Source organism: Lutra lutra, chromosome 3 (genome assembly GCF_902655055.1).
Source record: "Lutra lutra chromosome 3, mLutLut1.2, whole genome shotgun sequence".
Taxonomy (NCBI): Eukaryota; Metazoa; Chordata; class Mammalia; order Carnivora; family Mustelidae; genus Lutra; species Lutra lutra.
The window spans coordinates 112,727,912-112,750,655 of record NC_062280.1 but is presented as its reverse complement, the minus strand read 5'-3'; the positions used below and the strand labels follow the sequence as shown (position 1 = coordinate 112,750,655).

General features: G+C 36.3%; 1 protein-coding gene across 7 annotated transcripts in view; it reads left to right on the top strand.

The window, feature by feature from the left end:
• Positions 1-22,744, top strand: part of IWS1 (interacts with SUPT6H, CTD assembly factor 1) — a 52,220-nt gene that overhangs the window by 2,663 nt on the left and 26,813 nt on the right. For 6 of the 7 annotated variants that reach the window (XR_007126049.1, XM_047722719.1, XM_047722715.1 and 3 more), the window contains exons 3-6: positions 14,175-15,321; positions 16,524-16,716; positions 17,254-17,311; positions 21,929-22,026. Coding sequence is in view for 6 of the 7 variants with exons in the window: in XM_047722719.1 (XP_047578675.1) it covers positions 14,175-15,321; positions 16,524-16,716; positions 17,254-17,311; positions 21,929-22,026 (1,496 nt within the window). In the remaining variant the exon portion in view is untranslated. The remainder of the gene's footprint in view (positions 1-14,174; positions 15,322-16,523; positions 16,717-17,253; positions 17,312-21,928; positions 22,027-22,744) is intronic. The other variant, XM_047722717.1, reaches the window with a different exon arrangement.

Below are 22,744 nucleotides of genomic sequence, written 5' to 3'. Positions count from 1 at the left end.
GGCCCTCTTCAAATAGTAGACAGTTCTCATATGTTCATACTGATTCACAAAATGGGCCAGGCCTTTTGGTATTTGAGTAGACCTCCCCATTCCCAGAATAATGTCTGAAAGAGGCAGTGAGCATTTGCAAGCTGAAGAAATATCAATTAGGATAGAAAGTTATGGGATTTATCACCTATCAGAATTCTTATCAGGATTTGACTTTCTCAGTATGAACTGTCCAGTGTATATAGTGTATGTAATGACACCAAATAGAATTTTAAAAAGCTGTTTTTAATTAATAATACAGAGTAGTGTTGGATCTTGTGTACAGCATTTCAACATATTTGGCCTAATAAATATTTTAAAAACTATTTAATTTGCTTCCCTGGTTACACAGTCTGTACTACACAGTGTTAACGAAATAAAATTGGGACATTTTTAAATAATTCAGGTATACGTTTTTGTTAAACAAACTGAAACCCATAGGAATGATAAAGATGATGAGATTTTCTTTTAAGAAATTCATGTGCCAGGGGAGCCTGGGTGGCTCAGTGGGTTAAGCTGCTGCCTTCGGCTCAGGTCATGATCTCAGGGTCCTGGGATCGAGTCCCGCATCGGGCTCTCTGCTCAGCAGGGAGCCTGCTTCCCTCTCTCTCTCTCTCTCTCTCTCTGCCTGCCTGCCTCTCTGTCTACTTGTGATCTCTCTCTGTCAAATAAATAAATAAATAAAAATCTTTAAAAAAAAAGAAATTCATGTGCCATATATTTTGTTTGATTACACGGGAACAGAAGATTGTCCGATTTTAAGTAGTAGATACAATTACTAGAGATTGTTATTGATTTTGTCCTTAGGTATGTCATGAGTGTACTTAGACATCCAGCAAATATTTATTGAGCATCCGCTATGTGTCAGGTTCTTTTGAAGTATCCAGGACTAAATGAGGTCTCACCATCACCAAAATGCTTCTCTTCTTGGATTTATTTTTCATAAGGGGGTGAAAGACATTAAACAGTATTTTTTTTAAATTGTGTAGTTTGTTAGGAGATAATTGCTGTGCAGAAAGAAGAAAGGAAGGATGGAGGGTGACAGAGTAGAGGGCAGGCTCTGTTAAATAGGGAGGTACACATAGACTTTATTAAGAAAGTGACTTTTGATCAAGACGTGAAGGGAGGTAAAGGAATAGCCATGTGGATGTGTAGAGGAACACACACAGACACACACATACACACTATCCCAGGCAAAGACCCTAAAGTGTGCTTGTACTTAGTTTGTTCAAGGAACACCAAGGAGTGTGGCAAGAGGGGAGTAAGTAGAGGGCACATGAGATTGGAGGCTAAATGAACTGGGAGAAAGGCTTATCTTTTAGTTATTTTGATGCCACTCAGTTTTTGGTATGCTCTTAAGTATTTAGACTAAATCCTAATAATAACCAATAGATAGAAATTATCTCATAGTGTAAACCTTATTATAGTTTATTAGTGTGTAGGGCTTTATTAAAATTTCCACTTTGGAAAGTAGGATAAGATGATTGACTCAGGGCTTCATCATTCAATTGTAATGTAGGCTTACCTTTAGGTATCTTCAACTACTTTTTTGTAATGAGGTGGGTTCTAAATAAATGTGCATGCTAAAAATTTGGAAACTATTAAAAACTTAAAGAAGAAAATTAAAATCAGTATACTATTATCACAGAAATGACTATTAACTTTTTATATTATTTGTCCTGCATTTTTATTTTCTCATATATATAATGTGTGTACATTTTAGTATATGTGCTGCCGAAGCGAGCACATGTGTGTACATTTTAAGTTACTTGAGATTTTACTGTATATATTTTGTATTTATATAAAATTTTTTTCTGTTCATTTAAGATTGTACCTAAGAATTTCCCTGTGTCATTAAGGATTCTCACTAAGCATAATTTTTAAGGCTTAATATGATATTTCTTAAAATGAATGCACCATTAATTGTTCAACACTTTCCTGACTTTTGACCTTTAGAGTGTTTAGGTATTAAAAATGAAGTCTGCAGTGAACGTACTTTTGTTCTTTTCATAGATAATCCCTTTCAGGAGGATTATCCAGATTTTTTAAACTACTAGGTTATAGTTTGAGAGTGCCAATTTTACCCTTATTAATTGTTGAGTTCTGCATTTATGCTCCTTTGGCTCTTTAAAGTGGCTTCTTTTGGATCATTTTCATTTGAAAAATATTTTCTAGAAGACAGTGGGATGTTAGAAGAGCACCAGTGTATTAAACTGAACAATGGAGATGACAGGCCCAAAACCTAAAAAAATATGTATTAGTTTCCTATTGCTGCCATAACAATTTGACACGGATCTAGTGGCTTAAAAGAGATTTATAATTCTGGAGACCAGAAGGCTAAAATGGGTCTCAAGGGGTTAATGGGCTAAAATTAAGGTATTACCAGGGCCATGTTTCTTCTCTAAGGGAGAATCCATTTCTTTGCCTTCTCCAGCTCTGTAGATCAGTTGCATTCGTTGGCTCGTGGTTCCTTCATCATCAGTGTCTGTACTGTAACATCTTCAAATCTCTCTGACATCTGCGGTCACATCTACATCTCTCTTTGACCCTCCTGCCTCCCTTTTCTAAGGACCTTTGTAGTTATATTAGGCCTACTCAGATAATCCAGGAAAATCTTATCTCAGGTTCCTTAATTACATCTGTACAGCCCCTTTTGCACGTAAAGTTAACAAGCACAAGTTCGGGGATTAGGATGTAGACATCTTTTGGAGAGGCATTATTTTGCCTGCCACAAGATGGAACTCAAAACATGGTTCTCCAATAGAGAAAAACAAAAAGGTTTTTCCCATTTGCATTTTAGATTTTAGGCTGGTTTTTGAAAAAAATTCATTTCACGTATGATATTCACTCTGTGTTTGTTTAGAGCTCTAAGGAAAGTTTTGAAAGACTCAAGGTAATATTTTTAAAATTAAAATTAATTTTAAAATGTAAGATAATGAACATCAAGATAAGTAACAGTGCTTTGCTGGTCCATATTGGAGCCTGAGACAAAAGGAAAAATAATACCGTATTTTTAAAATCTTGATATTTTGTTCATTATGGATTTTTCTCCATCATCTGATCTTGAAAATTATCACTTGTCTTTTTTTTAAAAACCGCTTTATTGAGATAAATTTGCATGCCCTATGATTCGCCCATTTAAAATGTGCAGTTCAGTTGTCTTTAGTATATTCACAGTGGTCACCATAGTCAATTTTAGAATATTTTCATCACTTCAAAAAGAGACTTTTTAGCTATTAACCTGCTTATCACTCACACTCCTCCCCCTTCCCATCCTTCTGCACAATTACATAATATGTGGTCACTTGTGACTGGTTCTTTCACTTAATGTTTTCAAGGTTTATTCATTGTAAACCGTGTATGTTGGATATATGTATACACCATACCCATGTATGTTGTAGCATATATCGGTACTTATTTCTTTTTTGTGGTAATATTCCATTGTATGGATAAACTACATTTGTTTATCCATTTGTCAGTTGATGAACATTTAAGTTTTTACCTTTTGGCTGTTGTAAGAAATGCTTCTATAAACATTTACATAGAAGTTTTTGTGTGTTACTTCTCTTGAGTATGTGCCTAGGAGTGGAGTTACTGGCTCATATGGTAACATTATTCTTTTTTTTTTTTTTTTTTTTTTTGTTAAGATTTTTCTTTATTTATTCGACAGACAGAGATCACAGGTAGGCAGAGAGGCAGGCTGGGGGGCGGGGGGAGCAGACTCCCTGCTGTGCAGAGATCCTGATGTGTGGCTCAATCCCAGGACCCTGAGATCATGATCTGAACCGAAGGCAGAGGCTTAACCCACTGAGCCACCCAGGCGTCCCAGTAACATTAATCTTAAATGTTTGAGGAACTCTCAGGCTGTTTTCCACAGTGGCCGTATCATTTTACATTCCCACTAGTAGTATATGAAGGTTCTGACTTCTCTATATCCTTACCAACTCTTGTTATTACCTGACTCTTTGATCATAAACATCTTAGTGGGTATGCAGTAGTGTCTCATTATGGTTTTGATTTGCATTTCCCTGATGAGTAATGATGTTTGTTACACTTATGTAGGTATTGGCCATTTGTTTAACTTCTTGGGAGAAATGTCCATTCAGATCCCTTGTTCATTTTTTAATTGGACAATTTTTCTTTCTTATAGACTTTTAAGAGTGCTTTAAATAGTATGACTACAAGTCCCTTAGTAGATGACTGATTTGCAAATATTTTCTCCTATTACATGAGTTATCTTTTGACTTTAATGACTTTTTGACACAAAAAAGTTTCTAATTTTAATGAAGTTCAATTTATCTATTTTTTCTTTTGTTGTTTGTACTTTTAGTGGCATGTCTAAGAATTCCTCACCAAATCCAAGGTCATGAAGATTTACCCCTGTATTTTATTTTAAGAGTTTCATCATCTTAGCTCTTATATTTAGATTTTTGGGGCTCATTTTGGGTTAATTCTTACATATACTGTGAGGTAATAAAACTGGTAAGGGTCCAGTTCCATTCTTTTGTTTGTGGATATCTAGTTGTGTCAGCACCATTTGTTGAAGAGATTTTTCTTTCCTCATTGAATGGTCTTGGCCCCTTGTCAGAAATCAGTTGGACATAGATGTAATGGTTTATTTCTGTATTCTCTGTTCTAATTGATTCCTGTTTGTCTGTATTTACACCAGTGCCATAGTACCTTAAGTTTTGATATTAAGGAGCGTGAATGCTGCTCTGTTCTTTTCCAACATTGTTTTACCTCTTCTGGGTCCCTTGCAACTACATACATATTTTAGAATCACCTTGTCCATTCCTGCAAGGAAGTTAGCTGGGGTCCTTGAAGGGATTGCAGTAAATCTATAGATGAGTTTGGGTAGTGTCATCATCTTAAGAATGCAAAGCTATTGATTCATGAATAAAGGGTATTTATTCATTTATTTAGGTCTTCAGTTTCTTTCAACCATGCATTGTAATTTTCAGTGTACAAATGCTGTGTTTGTATTTTAAATTTATTCCTATGTTTTTCTCTTTGATGCTTAGCAAGTGGCATTCTCTTATTAATTTCATATTCAGATTGTTACCATTTTTCCTATTCTAATTAATTGCATTATGATCTGAGAATATGCTTTGTATAATATCTGTTGTTTTAAATTTATTGAGGTTTGTTTTTCGGCTTAGTGTATGGTCTGTCCTGATGAATGTTTCATGTGCAGTTGAGAAGAATGTATAATATAATCTGCCTTTGAAGCCACAGTGTGTCTCCTGTAGTCAGTGTATCGTTGGATATGTATTTTTTTAATCTGATTTCTGTCTCTTTTTGAGTGGGGAAAGGCAGAGGGAGAAGGAGAGAGAGAATCTTGAGCAGGCTTCGGGCACAGTGCAGAGCCCAAAGCAGGGCTCAGTCTTACAACTGAGATCATGACCTGAGCTGAAATCAGGAGTCGGATGTTAACCGACTGAGCTACCCAAGAGCCCCTCTGGTTTCTGTCTCTTGATTGACTTGTTTAATCCATTCACAATCTAATGTTTTGGTAAGAGTTGCAGTCTGCCATTTTAATGTGTGTTTTCTATAATCTTATCTCTTATTCCAGTCTTTGGTTTAAAATCTAATTTGTCTGACATAAGGATTGCCAATCCAGCTTTCTTTTGATGACCATTGGCATGATAAATTGTTTTCCATTCCCTCACTTTAAATCTGGGTCTGAGATGAGTCTCTTGCAGATAGCATATAAATGGGCCTTACTTTTTTTTATCGAATCTGATACCCTGTGTCTTTTGATTGGGGAATTTAGTCCATTTACATTCAGATTAACTATTGAAAGATATGAATTTAGGGCCATTGTATTACTACCTGTAAAGTCACTGTTTCTGTATGTTGTTTCTGTTTCTTTCTGGCCTATGTTGCCTTTGGATGCTTTCTTCCCTTAAAGGATCCCTTTTTACTTTTTAAAGATTTTTAAAAATTTATTTGATAGAGAGAGAACACAAGTAGGCAGAGAAGCAGGCAGAGAGAGAGGGGAAGCAGGCTCCCTGCTGAGCAGAGAACCTGAGGCAGGGTTCGATCCCAGGACCCTGAGACCATGACCTGAGCTGAGGGCAGAGGCTTAACCCACTGAGCCACCCAGGCTCCCCAAAAGATCCCTTTTAATATCACTTGCATGGCTGGCTTAGTGATCACAAATTCCTTTAGTTTCTGTTTGTCCTGGAAGCTTTTTATCTCTCCTGTTTTGAATGAAATCCTTCCTTGCTGGATAAAGTATTCTTGGCTGCATATTTTTCTTATTTAGTACCCTGAATGTTTTCTCATTTAGTATCCTGAAAATTTTTCTCATTTAGTACCCTAAATCATGCCAGTCCTTTTTAGCCTGCCAGGTCTCTGGCCTAGGTCTGCTGCCAGTGTAATGTTTCTACCCTTGTTGGTTATGGACCTCTTGTCCTGAGCTGCTTTCAGGATTTTCTTTTTGTCTCTGAGGTTTGCAAGTTTCACTTTTTATTATGTCAATTTATTATGTCAGTTTTTTATTATATGTCAAGGTACTGACCAATTTTTGTTGATTTGGCGGGGCGGAGGGGTCTCTGTGTCTCCAGGACTTGAATGCCTATTTCCTTCACCAGATTAGGGAAGTTCTTTGCTATAATTTGTTCCAATACATCTTCTGCTCCTCTGTTTCTTTCCTCTTCTGAGATCCCAATTATTCTAATATTGTTTAGCTTTATGGCATGGCTTATCTCTTGAATTCTGTCCTTTTCGTGATCCAGTAGTTTATCTCTCTTTTTCTCAGCTGCTTTATTCGCCGTCATTTGGACGTCTTTATCACTAATTGTCTCATCTGCCTCATTTATCTTAGCAGAGCCTCCATTTTTGTTAAATCTCATTAATAGCCTTTATTTCTACTTGATTGGATTTTTGTTCTTTTATTTCTCCAGAAAGGGATTCCGTAGTGTCTTTTGTGCCTTTTTCAAGCCCAGCTAGTATCTTTGTAATCATTCTGAACTCTAGTTCCAACATCTTACTTTTATCTAGACTGATTAAGTCCCTGGCATTCAGTACTGCTTACTGCCTATTGTTCTCTTTTTTGAGGTGAGTTTTTCTGTCTTGTCATTCTGTCCAGAGAAGATTGGATGAGCAAGAGAACAAAGTCCTAAAATGGCAACAACCCCAGAGACATATACCCTAAACAAATCAGAAGAGACCTGAAACTGGAAATGAATGAATGAATAAAAAATAAATAAAAGAGAATATAATCAGCCACGTGAACAGAATAGAGCAATACACTGGATCCTGGATATTTTGTTCTGTTTGTTGGAAAACTAGATCCCAGGGGTGCCTGGGTGGCTCAGTTGTTAAGTGTCTGCCTTCGGCTTGGGTCATGATCCCAGGGTCCTGCTCTGCGGGGAGCCTGCTTCTCTCTCTCCCACTCTCCCGTTTGTGTTCCCTTTATCACTGTGTCTCTCCCTGTCAAATAAATAAATAAAAATCTTTGGAAGAAAGAAAGAAAGAAAACTAGATCCCGAAATTGTAAAGAAAAGCTTATATATGTACAAGAATAAAGTTAAATACAATAAAGGATAGACTAACTGTAATCTTTGCCATCTGAGCAGCTTTCAGGCAGGGAAGTCCCTTACCAGAGCAGACTTATGAAAGTTCTGATTTTGCGCACCACTGCCATATCACTTTTGGGTAACCACTTACAGAGGCCCCCCATCTGCATAATTTATCTTCCCATATATCGCTTAGGATTCACTTTTCCGCACCTTCTACCTTGCAGAAAGTGGTTGCTTTTCTATTTGTAGAGTTGCAGCTATTCTTTTCTTAGCTCTCCAGTTGAGTTCACAGGTGTTCAGAATGATTTGATAGCTATCTAACTGAATTCCTGGGACCAGATGAAACTAAGGTCTTCTACTCTTATGCCATCTTGGACTAGTTCTCTTTCACCTCCTTGGTTAAGTTTATTCTTAAGTATTTTATTCTTTTTGATATTAAAATGAGATTATTTCTCTTTTTAAAGTTTTGTTGTTAGTGTATAAAAATGCAACAGATTTTTTAATATTGATTTTGTGTCCTGAAACTATTGAACTCATTGATTAGTTCTAACAGTTTTTGGTGGTCTTCTGTGTATGACATGACATCTACAAATAATGAGAGTTTTACTTCTTCCTCCCTGATTTGGATGCCTTTTATTCATTTTTTTCTTGCCTAATCGCTGTGGCTAGGACTGCCACCACTGTGTTGAAAAAAAGTGTTGAGAATGGGCATCCTTGTCTCGTTAGAGGAAACGCTTTCCTCATTGACTATGATGTCATCTATGGGCTTGTCACATATGGCCTTTATTATACCAAGATATGTTCCCTCTTTACCAGTTTGTTGAGAAGTTTTATTTTTTTTTATCATAAATGGATGTTGGATTGTGTCATATGCTTTTTCTGAATCTGTTGAGATGATCATATAATTTTTAGCTTTCATTTTGTTAATGTGGTATAAAGCGTTGGTTGATTTGTTGAGCTTACCTTGCATTACTGGAATAAATACCATTTAGCCATGGTGTACTGCTGAATTTGGTTTAATAATGTTTTGTTCAGGATTTTTGACCTTTGTTCATCAGAAATATTACCCAATAATTTTCTTTTCTTGTTGTATCTTTGTCTGGTTTTGTTATCTGGGTAATGATGGCTTCATAAAATGAGTTTGGAAATATTCCCTCAGCCCTCTCTTCTGCTTTTTAGAAGAGTTTGAGAAGGATTAGTATTAATTCTTCTTCAAATGTGTGATAGAATTAAACTATGACTTACTAACATCTTTTTGACTAGGTTCCTAAAAGGGATATACATATAGACATCAGTGGAATTTTCATGAAATGTATTTGTTCTTTGTAGAGCATGTTGAAAAATCAGAATCTTCACATAACTTTTGTGGTCAGGCAGATAGTGAAAAGGGGAAAACTTTTTAAAAAATATTTTTCAGTAGTTATCACCAAAGCCACACATTTTTAATAAAGCAGTTTGAGTACAAATGTGATCTGGTTATTACTAGTTGCCAGTTCTAATTTTTGTTGCTTTACTTGAATATTTTCTTGGACAGCATGTAATTGGCTTTGTGGTTAATGGTCAGCTGGTTTTTGTTCCATGGAAAATATATTGAAGGAAATGTGTATTTTAAAATCCAAAAGTCTGTAGATTTCATCTGCGAAGAAGGTAGAAGAGGGTCTCACATAAGAAAATAGTATGTGGGACTATTGGTGTAGAGGTTGTTTGTAAATGGAGCCTGGCTTCTCATTGTTTTCTAACTGTAGGCAAAGCATAATGGGCACATCCATCTGCTCTTGAAGTTGGGGACAGTCCCATTAACCCAGCCTCATTTTGAATTTCATAAAGGTGGCAGGCTACTCTTGTTTGGATCTTTCCACCAAGGAAAGTATTTTTAAGGAGATTACATCAGAGCAGCTAGAATATTCTTTTTGGTACTGCTGTCCTTGCTTACCCTATTTCTTACCAGTTCTTTGCTTCCATCTACATTTTCTTTTCTTTGTGTTAGGTTTCAGGCTTTGTCATTGAGCCTGCCAGGTTGAGGAGAAAAACATTATTTTGTGTTCTTTTCTGTTAAGCATTGTCTTATGGCGTTCTATTTCATTTTGGTGAATTTAAGTGTCTTCTGTATACTAAAGGTAAAAGATAACATTTTTTAAAAAGTGGTCTCTGATTTCAGCGTCAGTGTATTTCACATCACCTTTCAGTAAGGTAGAGGTACAAGATGTTATGGGGTATGAAGAAAGGAATGGTTGATCAGCCCAGCCTTTTCAGATGATGTGTTTAAGCTGAGTCTTGAAGGTTTAATGTTTTGTAATTAATAATAAGGTGTTTTGTTTTGAATGGCTAATAGCATCTACTGGGTGATCACAGGCACTGTGCTAATAACTACTTTTCATTCATTTGATCCTCAAAACATCCCTCTAAGGTATTAGTACTATCCCTAACTCCATGAGATTGAGAACACTGAGGCTTAAGAGAAGTTAAGAAAATTTTCCTAGATGACAGAAAAGGAAGTGGCTGAACTAAGGTTTGGACCCAAGATCTTTCTGATTCTAGAGTCTATGTTGTTAACTCTTAAAGTTAAGTTGCACACAATCCATTCTATCTAGAGAGGAAAATGGAAGAGCCTTTAGGAAGAGGCTATTTTTGCCCAGTTTTGAGGTTTAAAAAGGACAAGGTGGGGGGGAAGATACTCGAGGCAAAAGAAACAACATTTGTAAAGGCATGGAGGTAATGAAGTAAGTAGTTGCATGTGTCTGCGGTAGAATTTTAATGTGTGGTTAGAATCACTTGGATTAGATGTCAAAATGCAGATTCTGTGACCTCTTCAGACTTACTGGATTAATATCTGGTGCTTTTTCACCAGTGGCTCCCCAGATGATTCTAATGCACATAGGAAGTTTGGGAACTGCTAGTGGAGTGCATAGGTTTGATATTAGAGAGAGGGCAGAAATGAATCTGGAGAGGTAGTAGGCAGGAGTAGGAGTTTGCTTCATTATTATGAACGCTTATGAACTCTTTTTTTTTTTTTTTTTTTTTTTTGACAGAGAGAGACAGATCATAAGCAGGCAGAGAGGCAAGCAGAGGGAGAGGGGAAGCAGGCTCCCTGCTGAGCAGAGAGCCTGCTGCAGGGCTCGATCCCAGAACCCTGAGATCATGACCTGAGCAGAAGGCAGAAGCTTAACCCACTGAGCCACCCAGGCGCACCCCCATTATGAACTTTTAAGCTTTGTGTGCAGTTTGTTCTTTCTTCTACTCATCAGAAGTGCTTTTGTTTTTAACTATCTGATCCTAAGTTTAACCATCTTTTGACAATGGATACTTATATATAGCTTCATTTTATTATGTGTATGCTTGCTGTAAAATTGGAGTTTCTCAAAGTCCGCTCCAGCTACACTGGACAAGCAGCATTATCTGTAATAGCATTGTGTAATTCTGTTGCTGGATTTCTTAGATTCTTTCATATGCTAGTAAAGATGGTATGTATTGACAGCTCCCAAGATGAGGTTTTCAGATACATCTTTTAGAGCTAAGGTCCAGTGAAACATGTTTTTGAAAAAATCTCCTGTAGAAATTTCTTCATGGCATTTAACTTTGTGACTTAGTATTCAATGTTTTGCCAATTTATAATGGTAGGTTAGTATGCAAGTTCAACAGTTTTGTTTGACTCTTCTGATGGTTAAGGAAGAAACAAGTATCCTGAGTTTGGTTCTTTACAAGGATTTCTATTTGACATTTATTGCTTTCTGTCAGTTTTATTATTTACTTCGGAATTTTTAGATGTTAATCCTCTCTGTGCTTGGGTATTGTGACCCTGGTCCATATGGAGTGTGGTTTCTGTTTGTATGCTGAACGAAATACCAAATGATTCATTATGGGTAATAGTATTTATTTGTATCTACAAGGTGAATGATTATAAGAGGGAGGTATGAGGCTTTATAGACATTTTAAAAAATTCTAAGAAACCTCAGTGGTCAATTTCTCTGACAATTAACAATTAGGGGATTTTTTAAAATTATTAAGAACATAGCATTTAAATGGCAGTTTCTATAATTGATTTGTTGTGCTCATATCTGACTTTTTCAAAAACTGCATTTTGGATTTTTTAAGTTTGCAACTTAAACCAATTGTTGAAACCAGCCTAAAAATTTTGAATGTTGTTTTGATAACTTTTAAGCATAACTGTATGATTTTTAATATGTTCCTTTCCTAAATTCTGTGATGTCACTGCCTAAGTGCATTCTCCAACTTGAGTCTCTTGACTAGCACTTTCTTACTACAGTGATTTCTTACCGTTCTGCCTTCATCATATTACACATAATGAATAGATACTCAGTTTTAATGAAACGCCTCAAAAATTGATGAGAATTCTTAAGTTTCACAGTCCTGACCATATGTAATGTCTTTGTCATGGTTGCTTATTTTGTTTACTTATTTATTTTTAAAGACTTATTTATTTATTTGAGAGATTGAGAGCAGGAGCTGGGGTTGGGGGAGAGGAGAGAGGCAAAGGGAGAGGGAGAAGCGGACTCCCTGATGAGCAGGGAGCCTGACAAGGGACTTGATCCCAGGACTCTGGGATCATGACCTGAGCTGAAGGCAGATGCTTAACCTACTAAGCTACCCAGGTGCCCCATGGTTGCTTGTTTTAGAATGTATACATGATGTGTCTAGAAATCCAGGGTAGAGTGTAGCAGATAAGTTTTGGAATGGCTGTCTAGTTCATGATTCCCTTCCTCTGTGGCAGTGGGTCCCACTGCTTTGTCCATGCTCTGGCTGTATAACCCAGTGAATACTGAGTCATGACATCTGATACTGCTGTGGCCAATTAGATCATCTGTCTTGGGAGTTTAAAATTTTTGATCCTCGACACAGAAGTTCAGCATGGTTAGAGTGAGTCATGGTATTGATAGTGCTCTAGTAGAAAGATCCTTGAGTTCCCTTTTCTAAGCTCTCTGAGCTGACTTGGTTCCTACCTTTTCTGAGTCTTTAGTCATTCATTCCACTTTGATTTTGGGAATATTGTTCTTTTTTCTGAAGATAGCCAGAGAAGGTTTCTGTTCTTTGCAGTGAAAATAAATTGAGCCATACACGAACATGCTGTTAGAATTAGGTTATGGCTATGTCATGGAAAGCATTTCAAAAGCCAATTACAATTTTAATTTTCCCTTTTGCCTCCTGCTTTAGTTCCCCTGCTGGTGTCTGTATATCCCACCTTCCCTCCTCAATAATCTTGTTAATTTTTTTTCTGACTCTGTTATCACAGACTAGTTACAAATACCTGTTGTCTGCACACCTTTTATAGCTCCGTCTCATATAGATCACTTCCTGTAGGCTTTCAAAATACCATGCATACTTTCATGCCAGTACATATTAGTTTATGTTGTTAGGATATGTTTGGCTGGCTTACTAGAAAACAGCTTCTTAGGATCAGGCATTGAAACATGTTTAGCCTTGACTCCAGCACTTGCACATAGTTTGTGGAGTTAATTATTATTCCTCACTTTCATTTATAGTTGGCCCTTGAACAGTATGGTTTTGAATTGCTCAGGCCTAGTTATATTTGGATTTTTTTTCAATAAATACAGTACTATAAATGTATTTTCTTAATGACTTTCTTAAAACACTTTTTTCTAGCTTACTTTATTGTTAGAATATAGTATTGTAAGAATATAGTATAGTGTATATATTGTAAGAGTATCTTACTATATTGTAAGAATATAGTATAGTAAAGTATACTTTAAGAATATTGTGTATAAGAATATAGTTTAACATTAAAAATATGTGTTAATTGACATTTTATGTTATTGGTAAGGCTTCTAGTCAACAGGAGGCTAATTAGTTGTTAAGTTTTTGGAAGTTAGTAGTTATACATGACTTTCAACTGTGTGTGTGTGGCAGGGGGAGGTCAGTTCTCCTAGAGATCCTCCGCCAAGTTGTTGAAGGATCAACTGTAGTTTCTCTAAAACTTAAACTCTTGACTCAGTGTTATTAGATACATGACTGAGACTGCTCCAAGCCTCAATTTTGTTACCATGAAAAGGAGTAAATGAACTAACAGGAGAGAGTCTGACAAGACACTAGGCTCATACTAGGTACTTAGTATGTGTGAGCCATCCCTCTCCTTGTTTGTTTAGATTTGCCTAGGAGAATGTGTCCTGTATATCATTTGGCCTTATAGTTTCATAGTTCTTTTCCTTAAAATAATTTTAACTTTATAAAACCCAAGAATGTTTCTTTTAAAAAGAATTTGGGTACCTGTTTGCTTATACTTCTTTGAACAATATATTTAGGAGCTAAAATTATGTGAGAACATCAGAGTTTTGTTTTTTTGTTTGTATTTTTAAAGTCTAGCTCTTCAAGATGTTAAGTCTCCTATATAATTATCTGGGGGTATACTTTACAGATTTGTTTTGGTGAAGTTTGGTTATCTTTTCCCATTTTGGAATCCAAACCATGTTAGCCATTTTACAGGTGTATGATCTTCTTTAAGGTGGGGTGTTTCCATATAAGTATAGAAAAACAATTTTATATTGAAGTGTGCATATTCCTTTGTTTTAAAAAATTGTTGAAAAATTTCAACATTTCACTACCAAACATTTTTTTGCACTCCTAATTTTTTCACCCTTAATTTTTCAGAATGAACCTAGTGATCGAGAGGATGGCCTCAACAAAAGACACCATGTGACAGATTCTGAGAATGATGACCCCTCAAATCTTAATGCCAGTGACTCTGAGAGTGAGGAGCTTCAAAGGCAAAAGGACAGTGACTCTGAATCTGAAGAACACGCAGAGCCTCCTGCAAGTGATTCTGAAAATGAGGACACTAATCAGCATGGGAGCGACTCTGAGAGTGAGGAGACCAGGAAGTTACCTGTCAGTGACTCTGAAAATGAGGAACTTCTTAACGGGCATGCAAGTGACTCAGAAAATGAAGATGTTAGGAAGCATCCTGCCAGTGATTCAGAAATGGAAGAGCTCCCCAAAAGTCCTGCCAGTGACTCTGAAACAGAGGATGCTTTAAAACCTCAAATCAGTGACTCTGAAAGTGAGGAACCTCCACAGCACCAAGCCAGTGATTCTGAAAACGAGGAGCTTCCCAAATCTCGAATTAGTGATTCCGAAAGTGAGGAGCTTCCTAAGCCTCGGGTCAGTGACTCTGAAAGTGAGGAGCCTCAGAGGATTCAGGCCAGTGACTCAGAAAATGAGGAGCTTCCCAAACCCCGTATCAGTGACTCAGAAAGTGAGGACCCACCAAGGCACCAAGCCAGTGACTCAGAAAATGAGGAGCTTCCCAAACCCCGTATCAGTGACTCAGAAAGTGAGGACCCACCAAGGCATCAAGCCAGTGACTCAGAAAATGAGGAGCTTCCCAAACCTCGGATTAGCGATTCGGAAAGTGAGGACCCCCCAAGGAACCAGGCCAGTGATTCAGAAAATGAGCTTCCCAAGCCCCGAGTCAGTGACTCTGAGAGTGAGGAGCCTCAGAAGGGACCTGCCAGTGATTCTGAAACTGAGGATGCCTCCAGACACAAACAGAAGCCAGAGTCAGATGATGATAGTGATGGGGAGAATAAGAGAGAGGATATAGAAATGCAGAATGACTCCTTTCATTCAGATAGCCATGTAGACAGAAAAAGGATCCAGAGTTCTGACAGCGAGGAGGAAGAACCCAAAAGGCCAAAAATTGACAGTGATGAAGATGAAGAAAAAGTCGGGGAGGAGGAGAAAGTAGCGAAGCGAAAAGCTGCTGTGCTTTCTGATAGTGAAGATGAAGAGAAAGCATGTAAGGAATTGTTTTGGACTGTTTGTGCATAGTTTTAATTATTGTCTAAGCTTGTAACTGTGAAGCACTGTATTTCTGAAATGTTAGGTCTATATTCTCTCATTCAACTTGATCTTCTAAAATATTACTAGGATACCAGTTTTGCTTGGTTTTCAGTGGCTGATCTTAGTATTAAATTTGCTTTGAGTTCTAGGAGTATTAAAATCTAACTAGTTCAAAATAGTAAACTAATGGGAGTTTCATGGGAATATGAAATACTTAGTTTTTTGTGGGGGGAGGGTAATGTTTCCAAGAAATATGTTAACTTGAAAACCCAGCTGTACCCAGAGTTAGCTGGAAGTCTGACAGTCAGTGCACTAGTTTCCATCTAGCTATTGACTGAGTTCCCAAGTCTTTTTGGTACCTGTCTTTTGTGAAATGTGGTTGAATACCCAAATATGAGGAAGTTTGTGAGGGAGACTGTATTTAGAGACTGTATGTCTATGTAGCATATTCTAATCTTTGTTACCTGGGATCCTGTTTTCATGGATAATAATTTTTACTTGATTACTTTTTTATGAAACTTCCTTGATAGGGTGGGGAGGCCTATTCCCTTATAAGCTGACAGTTGTTACAGGAGAAGGAAAAAGACCATCACACATGTGCCATCCAGTTTACTAAGGGAGATGAGAAATTCCAAACTGACCAGCAGTGATGGGGGAGTATGGGAATTCCACAAAAGAATATCTAAGCTTTTTCAGTTCTGCTAATATTTGGCAGAATAGAAGGGACTCTAATTCTGTACATCATTCTAGGCTTCTTTTCTCTATTCCTCCAAAGGAAGGGTAGCTATTGGTGTCCATTTTTATATTGATTATTTTGTTCTTCATCTTCTAGTTACTGTTTCCTAAAGAGTATCATAATTGTGAGATGACTTTGAACCTTTTAGTCACTATTTTTTTAATAAAGTTTTTACTTAATCTCTATACCGGATGTAGGCTCAGACTCAAGACCTGGAGATCAAGAATCACATGGTCTGAAAGAGACAGCCAGGTGCCCCTGCTCTTTTTTTTTTTTTTTTTTTCCTTAATAATTATTCTAAGCTGTGTGTTAGGAGCCCTTTGATTTTTGCCGAGTGTTGCCATTTTAAATCACCTGTTCCTTTTAGTAATACCATGACCATGATGAATAAGATTAATGATATTTTGCACCTTTTTTGACAGCAGCAAAGAAGAGTCGTGTTGTCTCTGATGCAGATGACTCTGACAGTGATGTTATATCAGACAAATCAGGCAAAAGAGAGAAGACTCTAGCATCTGACAGTGAAGAAGAAGTAGGGAAAGAAGAGTTGTCTGATAAGAAAAATGAAGAGAAGGATCTGTTTGGGAGTGATAGTGAGTCTGGGAATGAAGAAGAGTAAGTGACAGTATAACATGAGTTTTCAAGGGTTCATAGAGGTGGTAGAGAGGGGTTTGTCTTTTAAGTTTTTTTAAACTTGTATTAAAATTTTGTGATGAGAAGTAAAATACAATATATCCTGCATGACTTTGGGGGATTCAGGAATCCTGAACTATTGCTACACACTATAACGTGGATGAATCTCAATAGTATTAAGTGAAGGAAGTGAAGAAGACATGTCTGATTCCACTGATGTGAAGTTCAGGAGCAGGCAAAATTAATCTGCAGTGATAGAAATCAGAATGGTGGTTGGCTCTAGGATATTCATGTAGGGACTGGCTAGAAAGGGCCACAACTGAATTCCCTGGAGAGATCAAATTGTTATATATTTTGATGAGGGTAATGGTTACATGAATGTGTACTTTTCTCAAAATCCACCAGAATGGACACTTAAGATCTGCACATTTTACTATACATAAAATATACCTTATTAGAAAAAGATTTCATGGTTCCTGTGCAAATGAGAAGAAAGCAAATGATTTCCTTCTCTTCTAGAAATCTTATTGCAGACATATTTGGAGAATCTGGCGATGAAGAGGAAGAAGAATTTACAGTAAGTATAAGGGAGATATTTCCTTTTTGTTTCTGTGACAGTGGTTCCCAAAAAGGTAATTACAATAAGTAGAAATAAACAATTATAATGTGTTCAGTAGAAAAGTCTAAAATAGAGGATTCAGAAAAGTGAATTAAAAGTATGTACAAAAGCATAAAAGGCAAAATTGAATTAATCATTGGGGGACATTTTAAGAGATGGTGGAAGGTACCTTATAATGCTAAAGGGAAAGATTCACAATACTTAACAAAGCCTGTGATTCTAGCAGTGGCAGGCTAGGTAATTTAGACCAACCCTTCCACTAAAGACGACTAGAAAAGCCAGACAAATGTTTAAAAATCTCATCAGCAGAGGAACAGATAGCAAAGAATTACTAAGCCAAACCCAGAACAAACAGATCCTAAAGAGGTAAGCTCAGCATTTAAAACTGCTTTTTCTGGGATGGTTGCCTGATTAGGCTGAGAGGCTGGTCATATTTTTGACAGCCTCAGGGGTCAAAATTTGGAGGTCAGATTTTGCTGAGCTTAGGAGACCCTATCTGCATGCTCAGAAAACTGCATGCTCAGAATTGGGACTCCTTGGATTAAGAGTGATGTGGAAGTGGTAAGAGTCTTTGCTTAGATTTTAGGCCAGCTTTGAGTCTTCTAACAACCTAGAGAACCTCAGTCCCAGAGATTCAATCACAGTGTGCCTTAATTCATTGGCTAGTGCTCTGAGACACCTGGCATATTCAGACAAATCCCTTTAGGACAAAGGTAGCATCATCACAGGCCTCAGATTATTTCTGTAGTTTATCAGGTACATAGTGTGGTACACAATCATAGATAACGTTAAAAAGAAACAATAGTGACAACAGATAATAGAAATAGAGGGTCTAGATACAGGAATCTTAGCTATTTCCTTAAAAAAACAAAAAAACTGTTCAAGGAGATAAAAGATTAGAATTTTGTCAGAGCAAACAACTTTTATTTTTTTTATTTAAAAAAATTTTAAGATTTTATTTTTGAGTAATCTCTATACCCAGCATGGGGCTTGAACTTATAACCCTGAGATCAGGAGTTGCATGTTCCACCAGCTGGGCCAGGCAGGCACCCCAGATCAAACAATTTTTTTAAAAAGGTAGATTTGGAAGAAGAGAACTGAATAGAAATTCTGGAGTGGTAAAATTATAGTAACAAATTAAAAATTTGATGGATGAGTTTAACAACAGAATAGAGTTATTTGAAAAGAAAATGAGGTTAGAAGGAGCTATTTAGAATGAAGAATTGAGATGTATAAAAAATTATAAATTATACATGAGAAGGCTTAACATAGTGAATTGGAATCTTGGAAAAATATAGCAGAAGCATTTAAGGAAATGTAAAGCAAGAATTTCTAGAAGTTGTATAAATTATAAGCAGGATAAATACAATGATACAGTGAAATCTGTACCTAAATACATCATAGTAAAATTGCAAGAAGTCCGAGAAGACAGGGAAATTTAAAAGTAGCCAGAGGGGGGAAATATTACATTCAGAGAGGCAAAAATCAGATTAATAGCTGACTTCTTAACAGAAACTAACTGCAAACTTAGTGTTCTGTTACATTCAGCAAAAATACTTGTCAGGAATGAAGATTTCCTCCTAATTCATCTTACCAATATACCAATTGATGGAGATACTAAAGGCAGAAAGAAAATCTCAGGTGGAAAATCAGGGATTTAGGAAGAAAAAGCAACAAAAGTGTGTGGGTAAGTCTAAATGAGTATTGATGCTACAAAAAAAAGTCATGTGTGATGTGGGTTGAAATATCTATAAAATTAGAATATGACAGCAGTAACAAATTGGGAGTATACATGGTCTTTGCAAATGTGTATAAAAGGACATCAGTAGACTTTGCATTGTGATCTCTAAAGTGGCCACTAAAAAAGTAATGGAATATGTAGCCTCCAATTAATAGAGGGGAAAAACAATAATAAAAGCTATCAATCCAAAAAGAAGGCAAGAGAAAAAAAAAAGAGGTATAGAACAGGGAATAATTAGAGTAGGATATAGTAAGATAGCAGATTTAAGCTTTCATAACATCTCAGATTATATTAAACTGAAATATATCAAGTGCTCTAATTAAAGGACAGAGGTGATCACATTGGATTTTAAAATATAGCTGTTTACTCATTGCATGATTCATCTGAAAGAAGGTAAAGAAAAGTTGAAAATAAAAGGATGGAAAAAGATACTGTGTGTGAACGCTAATAAAAAAACTGGCACAGCTCTGTGAATATGAGACTTTGAGGCAGAAAAACATTTGAGATAAAGGGTCACTTTAGGGGTGCCTGGGTAGCACAGTTGGTTAAGCATGTGACCCTTGGTTTCGGCTCAGGTTGTGATCTCAGGATCTTGAAATCGGGCCCTCCCTCAGGCTCTGTGCTCAGCGCGGAGTCTGCTCGGGATTCTCTCAAATAAATAAATCTTCAAAAAAATAAAGAGGGTCAGAATTGATTAAAAAGGTTTTCAAATTGTGTATATATATACTAATATGGCCAAAATACATATATAGAAAACAAAAATTAACAGAATGGCAAAGAGAAATGAACAAATCTATTATCTGAGTGGAATGTAACCAATAGAACAAGCAGACCAAAAAGCCAAAAAAAAGTCTCTTTTTATGTAATTTGGAAATAAAATGCAAATAAGAATACAAAAGAAAAGTTTGGGAATTATAAAAGTTAGAATTATTTTCTGTTCTTTGGCTTTCCTTTCACTTAATGGAGTCTTGAGGAGCAAGTTTTTAATTTTAATATAAATCAACTTTATCCATCTTTTATAGTGAAACTTTGAACTCCCACAAATTTTTGCTTATTCCTAAGATCATAGAGATACTCTCTTGAATTATATTCTAGAAGCTTATTTTAATCTTTCACATTTAGTTGTACAATCCACCTGTAATGGGTATGTATGAGATAGAAGTTAGGGGGTTCCTGGCTGGCTCAGTTGGGAGAGCATATGACTCTTTATCTTGGGATTGTAAAGAAGCCCCACATTGGGTATATAGAGTTACTTTAAATTAAAATGTTTAAAAAAATTTTTCCTCCCATTTGGAGTATCTAGTTGACCCAGGCCATCCTTTCCTGCTTCTCCCTAGTGCCATCTTTGTCATAAACGAAGTGTCTGTAGATGATTTCCAGTCTACTTTGGCAGTTTCTTGTCTGTTCTGTGGGTCTCTTTATCCTTGCGGTGTTAATACAGAACTGTGGATATTTGGTTGTTTATGCCCTCTAAGCTTGTTATTTTTCAAGATTGCCTTGATTTTCTTTTAGCACATTCCCATATAAATTTTAAACTAAGCTTTTGCAAAAATTACAAAGTATAAACAACATTTTCTGAATGCAGAGCAGTGAAATTAGAAATTCATTTCAAAATCCACAAACAAAATATCCTTGCCACCCAGAAATTTAAGACTTTCTTGTCAGACAGTTCTTGCATTGAAAAAAAAATCAGTACTTTAATTCCTAAAAGAGTGAAACTTAGATGAACTTAGAGTCTGATTCAAGAGGGTAGAAAAATAAAGTGAACCTAAGGAAAATAGGAATAATAGGAATAATTCATTCAAATATTTGGGAGCCTGTATGCCAGAGATTGGATATTGCGCTCATGGTGCTTATACTCAATTAAGCAGCTTTTTTACAAGAGTAAGATGTGTTTCTCTAGTTTAGAGAATTATCATCAACTTGATTTTGGGTTTAGTTCATGGAGAAAAACAACATACTCAGTGAACTATTGGAAAGATCGAAGTACAACATAAAAGAAGCTATAAAGAAAAGACTGACTATTTTAATTACATAAAAGTAAAAAATTATGCTTGGAAAACATTACCATAAACAAAATGCAACTGTACCAATTGAGGATTGTGCAGGCCCTGTCACTTTAAAAAGGGCTGTTTTAAAGAGACTAAGTTTTGGGGCGCCTGGGTGGCTCAGTAGGTTAAAGCCTCTGCCTTCGGCTCAGGTCATGGTCCCGGGGTGCTGGGATCGAGCCCCGCATCGGGCTCTCTGCTCAGCAGGCTCCCCGCTGAGTTTGATACTACAAGTTTGATAACTTGTAGTAGTGAAAAGCTGGAGAAACAGGTGTACTTAATGCTTTGCTGGAAAGAATTAATAAGTATAACCTCTGTGAAAAGTTTGGTAAATATTTCACAGAATTTCAAATACATATACCTAAATGTCTGTGGCAAAATATATAAACAAATTATGGTTACAATCATAGTATGAAATAATCCAAAGCCTTAAAATGAATGAGGACACTTTATGCCAATATGAATTGATCTCCATATTCTATTGTTAAATGTGGAAAGTGCAACCAGTATATACTGTACCCAGTGCGTGGAGTATGCTACCATTTGTATAATAAAAGGGGATAAGAAATACATATGTTTAGAAGTATGTATGTGTAAAATATAGGCTATTTCTGGAAGAAGACATAAGAAAAGTGGTAACACAGCTAGGGTGGAGGAAGCTTTTTTGCTCTTTACCTTTTTGTGAATGTATTACTTTAAAAATGCAAAAAAAAAATAAGAGTAGTTATACTAGAGGAAATCTGTAAGGAAGTTGCAATAACCCTGGCAAATTTACCTGGCCTGTAGGGTTTTAACCAAGAAGATTTGGAGGAAGAAAAAAGTGAAACACAGGTAAAAGAAGCAGAAGATTCAGATTCTGATGATAACATAAAGAGAGGAAAACAGTAAGTTTGTTTCATTTTTTAAAAAGGAATTTGTTAAAAACTGAGGGTTGCTGGAGGGGAGTGGGTGGAGGAATGGGGTAACTGGGTGAAGGGCATTAAGGAGGGCATGTGATGTAATGAGCACTAGGTATTATATAAGACTGAGGAATCACTGAACTTTACCTCTGAAACTAATAATATACTATATGTTAATTTAAATTAAAAATCATAAAGGTATTTGTTAAAGAGTACTTTAAAAATGAAGATAGAGACTATCAAACTTTGTTTTTTCTTATTTTGGTTCCTTACTAAGTGTGGCAAAGAATCTGTTCCATTTTTCTCCATTCTTTTTCTCTATATACAGTGCTGTCTGAAAATACATTTATGCTTACTATTTTTCTTCTCATTTGCCCTGTGCTCAGCTTCTTAATTTGTGTCATCCTCACTGTGTAAGCTCTTCTTGAGTTACTGAAACACAACATAAAAATACATTTTTTGAGAGAAAAGCTGACTTTGAGGTTCCAGGGGCAGTGAGGTAAAGTCCTAACTACAAAATATTACTTGGTTGAATTTCACATTCTTTTGTTGAGATGATTGTAATCTCTGTTCAGAGAAGTCTGGTATCTTGAAAGGTGCCAAGTTGTAAGTATTTGCACTTTAGAAGAAAGTAGCATTTTGTGGAGTTAGAATTAAGAAAGTTGGTGGTTCTTAACTGTGACAAAAGGAGATATGTATTTAA